Here is a 9,073-nt window from a genome sequence, read left to right as displayed (position 1 = left end):
TCTTGTCCTGTCAATTCCTCACAGATTTATTGTCTATTTGCTAAAAACTCTAAATGTTGCCTGCCTTGGTCATTTCTTTAGATTTCAATTTCATTAGTAGGCTTCCATGGGCAAGTAATAAAATTCTGGATTTTTTTCTCCTGTTAATGTCTCGTGTAAATTTAATTATCTGTCCAGCTGGAAGAAGCTTGGACCAGGAAAATTTCTTCCTCCCCTTCAAATGCCAAACGGTAAGAAACAATTTTTAACATTCTAACGGTAAACTCATTTGAAAATAGAACAACAGTAAAAAAAAAAAAAAGAAAACAATGACATCATTTGTCAGAAAATTGGCCAAAGTTACTATCCCACCAATTTTGAAGATTTCTGGTACAGGTTTGTAGAATTTAAGATATCAAAACAATGGAAACCTGTCGTTATAATTGGTAAAAATAAACGATCTTAACTTTAAAATAAGTAGAATCTGGCCTCTAGATTGTCTCCTGCACCCTTAACAGTCCTTGAAGAAATGCTAAAAAATATGCGTTATTCACCATTCTTTCTGCAACATTCCTGGTAAGTTGCTAAAAATCTCCATAAGTACACTGTATTCTGAGCTACTCACCACCCCAATCAACTCCTCCCTCCTAGATGGGTGCCTAAAAATGAGGGGAAATACCAGCACAGAGTGGATCCAGGAAGAAAGATTCCAACAAAATGATCTTAAAATTACCAAGTTGGGAAGGCAGTAGGTTTGTAAGAAGGAAATAAGCTACGAAAGGAGTTCACCTTGTTCAGTTTATTGAAAGATACAATTATGAATGAAAAGTAAAATGCTCCCGTGCTGTGTCCCAACTCCCATATCCAACCGGTTGGAGCAGATCTGCCCCACACTTGCTCAGCCAGTCCCTGAACGCCTCTGTACTGTGTGTCCTACTATGTCAGAATCCAAAACCTTTCAGATGCACTTAGCCTGCCTAGTGCCTCAAGAGGTTTGTGTTCAGCTCCCCCTGCAGTCCAAGGTACTGTGTCACTTGCAGCACAAAAGTACTTGGCCGAGTCGCTCCAGTGGGCCGAGTGTTTCCTCAGGTGGAAGGAGGTTTCATTCTTCCTAAATTCAGCCTGAAAACCTTTGATGCCTTGAACCATGACATTTGGTGGCCCTGAAAAGTACTTGAGGAGAAGCTGGAGTCCTTGGTTGGGGTACTGCACGTACCAGAAGAGATTAGGAGTTGCCCCATAGGAGTAGTTGCACCTCAGCTCCAGATGGGCTTTTTCAGAGACAGTGACATGGCCATCAAGCTGGGTCACTGACTGGGCACTGGTGTCTCCTGCAAAATCAATGCTGTATCAGTGAAAGCGGTGCAGACTCGGTCTATGAAAAGTATTTCTACTAAAATTTGAGTAAGAAAAGTTACTTATGGTAGAACAAGGGACCATAATAGGATATTACTCACTCAGGGAAAAAAGCATCCCCAGTACTGGGATGAGCAACAGGAGCATGGCTGAGCAGTGAAGACACGGCAGGCTTCTTTCTGGAAGATCTCCCCTGAGCAAGCAGGAAAGCGGCCGTGGAACCCAGCTCTTGGAAATAGGAGATGTGAGTAAGGTTGAACTAGATAAGTCCCTTGTTTAGGTAAAAATACAAGAACTGCTTAGATGATCTTGAGTATTTTCTGACCTCTGAATATTTCACTTGTCTTAACCTCAAAGAACTCAAAAAGCGGGCTTCAGCCCCCTAGCTCCAGGGAGGAGGAGCGGAGGGGAAGGTGCTGAGAGCTTCAGCACCTCTAGTTTGTGCAACATCGCCCTCTGGAGGCCAGACACAGGACAGAGGCTCCAGACAGCCTGCGAAGCTAATCTGTGCTTCCCTTCTATTTAGAGACACATCAAAAACTTCCACTGAACAGATTTTCTTTCTTCCCTAACATATAATATATTGTCTTCTGTAGTTGGTAATATTAATCCTTGTCTCTGTGAATAATAGGGCCTGTAAAATAGAGGAGTAATTTACAGAGAAACTGATTATACAGTAAGACTATCAGACTTCAGAATGCATCAGAGCTTTCAGTAGTAGTTGTGGAGTCATTTTTTTTTTTAATGTTTATTTATTTTTGAGAGAGAGAGAGACAGAGCATGAGTGGGGGGGGGGGGGGGGCTACAGAGAGAGAAGGAGACACAGAATCCAAAGCAGGCTCCAGGCTCGGAGCTGTCAGCACAGAGCCTGACGCTGGGCTGGAACTCACCAACTGTGAGATCATGACCTGAGTCTGAGTAACTGACTGAGTCACCCAGGCGCCCTGGAGACATTCTGTAAACAGAGATAATCAGATTAGTGTCCCCAGGCTGAGCTTTGGATAGCCTTACTGGCATTAAGCCTCAGGCTGAGAAGCCGATATAGTAGAATGCTAGAATCAAGACATCCGCAGGACTGCTTCTTTTCTGAAACCTCTGGGGGTAAAATTGGTTTTTTACATTTCCCAGGTTCTAAAGGCTGCCCACATTCCTTCACTCATGGTCCCTTTTTCCATCTTCAAAGTCAGCAGTGCTTCATCTTTGATCATTCATCCAGAGTCCCATTTCCCTCTAACCAGTACAGGGAAGTTTCTCCGATTTTAACTACCCATGTGATTAGACTGGATCTACCTGAATAATCCAGAGTGATATTCCTATCTCAAAGTCCTTAACCGAACCCTCTCTGCAAGCAATTGATTAAAAAACAGACCAATTTAGGGGCTCCTGAGCGGCTCAGTCTGTTAAGCTTCCAACTCTTGCTTTGGGCTCAGGTCATGATCTCACAGTTTGTGAGTTCCAGCCCTGCATCAGGCTCTGCGTGGACAGCTGTAAACCTGCTGAGATTCTGTCTCCCTCTCTCTGAGCCTCGCCCTCTTGCTCTCTATCTCTCTCTCAAAATAAATAAAAATAAACTTAAAAAAAAAAAAAACAGACCAACTTAAACAATGACACAAAAGGTACCTAATAGGTGCACAATCCTTCACTCATATGGTATGAAGGGACAGCAAAGAGGATTAGCCATAAGTAGATGTAGGGGCCACAAAGGGTAAGCTGCCTCAAAATGTACCATTTGAGCATGTTGATTATTTTAAATAAAGATTACTGAAGAGACAGCCTGTGCAAGGACACTCTTGGGGTACCTGGCTGCCTCAGTTGGAGGAACGTGCTACTCTTGATCTTGGGGTTGAGTTCGAGCCCCACATTGGGTATAGAAATTATTTAAAAATAATATCTTTTAAAAAAAGAAAACCGAAAAAAACAAAGGACACTCAGACCATCCTCTGTCCCCCTGAAAGCTGGAAATAAATCTCCCATGTGAAAGGCGCCCTTCCTATACCAGGAGGTAAAAAGACATCTTATCACCAGAGATAGGAAATTAATGGACAAGGATGCTGTATAAACAACGCTTGTTACTTTTTACTAATCTACTGCCCAGGCCAAATTCCATTTAGAATTCCTTACTAATTGAAGCTCCTAAGGTAAGGAGTTTCTCCTTTGTTGTCAATGCCTCACAGATTTATTGTCTCTTTGTCTAAAAAGGATATAAATGCCTCCCTTGGTCATTTCTTTCAGTCTCAATGTAACTGTTGGACCTCCATATGCATATAATAAAACTCTGGGGCTTTTCTCCTGCTAATCTGTCTCATGTAAATTTAATTCTTGGTCCAGCTGGAAGGCTTTCAAGGGGAGAGAAAGAATTTTTCCTTCCTTCACAGTACAAATGATAAATATCAAAGCAAAACCAAACAAAAAGTCAGAAAACCTGACACATAAGGAAACAAAATTCCAAGAATGAAAAAGACTGTTCAAAAATATCTAAATTAACTTGTCTTGAAAAAAATTCAACAGCAAAGTTTCAACAATCAGGAAGAGCTCCTGGAAACTAAAAATATTGTTGCCCACCCCTTTTTAAAAATCAGAAGTGCCTGGGTGGCTCAGTCAGTTAAGCGCTGGACGCTTGATCTTTGCTCAGGTCATGATCTCACGATTCATGAGTTCGAGCCCCCGGTTGGGCTCTGTACTGATAGTGAGGAGTCTGCTTAGGATCTCTCTCCCTCTCTCTCTGCCCTTCCCCTACTCGAGCGTGCTCTCTCTCTCTCTCTCCCTCAAAATAAATAAGCTTAAAAAAAAAAAAAACTTTAAAAAAAAAGAAAAGAAATACAGAATTGCACCAAAACCCCCCTGCCTTCTCTTTGTCACCCCACTCCACCTTCAGATGTCTCTGAAATTCCCTAACCCAAAAGCTATCTGGTTCAAAGCAACCAGAGAGACTATCTTCAATTGTTTTCTATGTTTGAGGGTAGCTTGTAGTCTAGTCTTTCCAATCCTTCTGTTTCTTTTCCACCTGCCCTCTACACCTGGTACCATTTTCCCAGAGTGTAATTGGTGCTTCAATTTGTTGGGCATTCCCAGAATGCTGCAGCATAAATAGAACTGCCTCCTGTTGGCTTTCCTACTGCAGCCACATATTTTCTCTCTGCCAAACCCCTTATCTCTTCTCCACTTGCTTTCCATCCTTGAAACATCATCTTGATGTCTCCTGTGCTGTCACCATCTTTCCTGGTTGCTTTGTGCTTGTGTGCTTATATATTTTGTGAAATTCTTTTTTTTATTATTTTTTACTTATTTGTTTATTTTAGAGAGAAAGAGAGAGAGAGTATGCAAACAGGGGAAAAGGGCAGAGCGGGGAAGAGAGACAGAATCTTAATCAGGCTCCATGCTCAGCACAGAGCCCATCATGAGACCATCACAGAGCTCAGTCCCACGACTCTGGGATCATAACCTGAACCAAAACCAAGAGTCGGGCACTCAACCAACTGAGCCACCCAGGCGCCCCTTGAAATTCTTTATTAACATTTTAGTAGACTTTCAGGAGGCTGCAGAGAGAAACGTGAATATTCAATCAACTGTGTTCAACCAAAACTCTGAAACTTACTTATTTTTTATTGTATATCTTCTTGCTGTCTTTCAGGTTTTTTGTTTACCAGGCACATAGATTGTTTTTTCTATAAAAAGGAATTTTAAACTTGTAAACCAAGAAGGAAGAACTAATAATTTTAGAATTGAAATGAGAGAAGGGTTATTGCTTCAGCTCATTCATAACACTGACAGAGAGGGCCAGTGAGAAAAGGAAACATTAGAAAAGACTCCTGGAAGGGAATGGAGGAAAAGAGAAAGTGAAAGGGGAAAGGACCCTTCACTGCAATTGACATTTTCAGTATCTTTCACAGCTGCCTTCCACTGCACTTCCTGAGTTACTGAGACACACTGAATGCCTGTCAGTCTTCTCTCAAACAAGGCCCCTTTTCCCTGAAAATCAAATTATTTTTATGGATCAAAATAAAATAATAAATAAGTAACTATTCACCCAGTGACTGCAATATACGAGGGAAGCGATCCCCATATGTGAGGAGCCCCCAGGACTAGATGCAATACAATCCAAAATTCCCTTTTCTTTCTTCTCCACTCTTTTCCTCTACCCACCCTGTTACATTCCACTTCTTCATTAGTCTCTTTGAGGATAACAAAAAGAGTTAACCTCTTCTGGATAAGGAAAAGAGTCGAGGGAGCTACGTGATTTCCCCCAACCACCATTCCCGAACTGTGATCTGATGAAGAATGTAAACCTAACCGTTTTTTCTCTTCAGATGATACAGACACTGCCCCCTCTGTCTCGGGTTGCTTTAAGAAGCCGGCTAATCAAGATATAGTAGGGAGGAGAAAAAGAGGGCAGGGAGTGTGCACAGGATTTGGACATGAGCCATTTCTTCCAGTATGTGCTTGTGTCCACTTCTTTGGAGAGCAGCAGTCCATGACTGCTATTTTGTTTGCACCAAAAGAAACTATGATAAATATAATTTTCCTCCCATTCTTCTTGTACGTGTGGGAACTGTTTCTCCCTCCTCCCTTTCATTCTTTCCTTAAGAGCCAGTTGCTTTGGTATTTGGTATTTTCCTCTGTTCCCTAGGAAATAACCCTCTCTGTGTCAGGAGGACGTTATGCAGATGCAACCCCATCTATCTCACGCTGTGTCTCTAAAGAGAAAATCATATACATCTCTAATTGGGGGGATACCCTTGACCAAAGTCACAGGGTTGGACTTTGTCTGGAAGGAGGAGACAGAGATCACATCATTGATTTTTTTTTTCTTTTTCAAGTTTTTATTAAAATTCCAGTTAGTTAACATAGAGTGTATATTAGTTTCAGGTGTAGAATTTAGTGATTCATCACGTACATATAACACCCTGTGCTCATCACAACAAATACAATCCTTAATGTCCATCACCCATCTAGCCCATCCCCACCCACCTCCCCTCCAGCAACCCTGTTTGTTCTTTATCATTAGGAGTCTGTCTCCTGGTTTGCCTCTTTTTCCCCCCTATGTTCATCTGTTTTGTTCTTTAAATTCCACATCTGAGGGAAATCATATCGTATTTGTCTTTCTCTAACTGACTTATTTCGCTTAGCATGATACTCCGTCCACCACTGATCCTTGATGAAAGATGTCAGACCCTGTTTCTCATTTCTACAAGGGGGTGTTAAGTTCAGGACCTGGTCAGTTCCTATTTTTCCGCTGTGTTCTTGAAGTCAGTATGGGTGATCTTCACACCTGCCAGGGTACCTGAGGGTCAAACCATAGTAGAATTTCCTGAAACCAGAATGAGTCATGAACACCAGTCCTCAGCAGATGGGTCCTGACTGGTCCTCTGAGGGCTTGCGCTTGCCACCCCCCCCCCCCCCCCCCCCCGCCAACAGGCTCTCCCTGTGGCATCACTCAGCACAGCCACACACTACCCTGTCTGACATGTGGACTGAAAGTTTCTCCCAGTGAACGGGGGTTTTTTCCTTCACTTGTGGCTTCAAAATCTTTGTTGCTTCCATCTCATTTTCCTTTGTGGCTCTCAAGAAAACTGCACAATTTCACCAGGACAGTGAACACACCAGAGAAGGGAACCGTACGTACACTGTGGCAGCACAGGAGTGCTTTACAGTAAGAAAAGCCTTTTCTGAGAGGGTCACTTGTCTTTTCATCTGGGTCCCTGAGTCTCCACTGGGGGATAAAAAGTATTGATATACTCCATAAGCCACCTTCTAACCCTGACACTGCACTTCCCTGAGCAATAGGCAGCAATTTGAATTGAGATGAGCGTTTGTCAAAATCTAATGATTCGATGGCATAAAGAGCAGCCCACATCCTCTGGAGATCCCAACAAGTCCTTTACATGTGCCTTTGGTCATTACTACAGTATGGAGATTCCTCAGAAAGTTAAAATAGAACTACCCTATGACCCAGTAATTACACTACCGGGGAGTAACCCAAAGGTAATGAAAACACTAATTCAAAAGGACATATGCACCTCTATGATTGTTGTAGCATTATTTACAATAGCCAAATTATGGAAACAGCCTAATTGTCCATTGATAGATGAGTGGATAAGGAAGATGTGGTACATGTACACAAAGGAATATAACTCAGCCCTAAAGAAGAATGAAACCTTGTCATTTGAAAGAACGTGGATGGATCTACAGTGTATAATGCTAAGTGAAACCAGTTAGTCAGAGACAGACAAATACCATATGATTTCACTCATATGTGGAATTGAAGAAAAAAACAAATAAACAAAGGGAAAAAAGTGAGAGAGACAAACCGAAAAACGGACTCTTAACTATAGAGAACAAAGGAATCCCAGAGGGGAGATGAGTGGGAGAAATAGGTAAGGGGATTAAGAATACACTCATCATCAGGAGCACTGAGTAATGTATACAACTGTTGAATCCCTATGTTGTACACCAGAAACGAATATCACATTACGTTAACTACACTGGAATTAAACTTAAAAACAATAAAAATATATTTAAAAATATGAAATCTTACTCACTGAGAATTACTAGCAGGACCACCACATGCATTGAGCAAAAAGCAGAAAACATGGCTGTTTGAGCTGTGGGAAGAGAAAATGGCTTTGTACCCCTAAATATACCAAAGCTCATAAGGTGCTGCTCTATTCTGATTCTGGATTCTGAATGGGATCTTCTGGAGAGTCCTTCCTCCTTTGGAAAGAGCACCTTCTTGCCCTACAGCAACTTGCCAACTGGAAAGAGAACAGAATATGCCCAGAGAAGTAGGGCTGAGGAGTGTCAAACCACCATCTGACTGTGGGAATAAACATCTGAGGAAAAGAGTGCCTCCTTGTGGTTTTCCCTGGACATTAAAGTGATGTCATTAATGTTGGGTATTTACAGTATAAAATTTGTATTCATGTTTATATTTAACTTACTAATTTTAATTTTGAGCATGATAGAAAATTGTTTGACTCATGGTCATTAATTTTGTCATATTTTTCCATTTTAAAAATAAATTCATTTTTAATTTTGGAGCCCTTATCAAGATGGCTCGTGCCAGGCAATGAAGCACCTCCAAAACATCATACTAAAAAATTTTTTAAGATTAACTAAATGCTAAAGTCTTCAGACTTCAGACTTCAGATGCAGAAAGTTCTCTTTCTGATAATAAACCATTGCAGGTAGTTATTAGAATATATGTCATAATAATTTATATTATATATATGCTAAAACTGCTTATGGCCATTGGAGCTACAACTACTTGATTTTTTCTGAATGTGATTTGCTTTTACTATCATATAACATATAATACCTCAACTTTCATACCATTTTTCTCTGTTCTTACTACTGCAGAACATCTGTATGATGCAGTATGATAATATTTGGCCCTCAGTTGACATCACACAATTATACCCACATTAGGGTATTGAAATTGCATGACGGTACCCTAGTACACCACAGTCATTCAAATGATCCAAAATATCCTCCTTGTGTGCGTGCGTGTGTGTGTGTGTGTGTGTGTTCCAATAAAGCTTTATTTATTTATTTATTTATTTACTTACTTACTTACTTATTTACTTATTTGTCTTTAATTTTATTATTATTCTTTTTAATTTGCAAGTTAGTTAACATACAGTGTAGTCTTGACTTCAGGATTAGAACCCAGTGATTCATCACTTATATATAACACCCAGTGCTCATCTCAAAAAACACCCTCCTAATGCCTATCACCCAT

At 40.9% G+C, this 9,073-nt stretch overlaps 1 gene segment (V, D, J or C); it reads right to left on the bottom strand.

Annotated features, from left to right (window-relative positions):
• Positions 1-763: 763 nt before the first annotated feature.
• LOC123583339 lies at positions 764-1,831 on the bottom strand. The segment is given in 2 exon segments: positions 764-1,310; positions 1,437-1,831. Coding segments are annotated over 2 exon segments (441 nt in total).
• Positions 1,832-9,073: the final 7,242 nt, after the last annotated feature.

The sequence above is a fragment of the Leopardus geoffroyi genome, chromosome B3 (assembly GCF_018350155.1).
Source record: "Leopardus geoffroyi isolate Oge1 chromosome B3, O.geoffroyi_Oge1_pat1.0, whole genome shotgun sequence".
Taxonomy (NCBI): Eukaryota; Metazoa; Chordata; class Mammalia; order Carnivora; family Felidae; genus Leopardus; species Leopardus geoffroyi.
The sequence above is the reverse complement of the archived record's forward strand: the minus strand, read 5'-3'. Positions and strand labels throughout refer to the sequence as shown.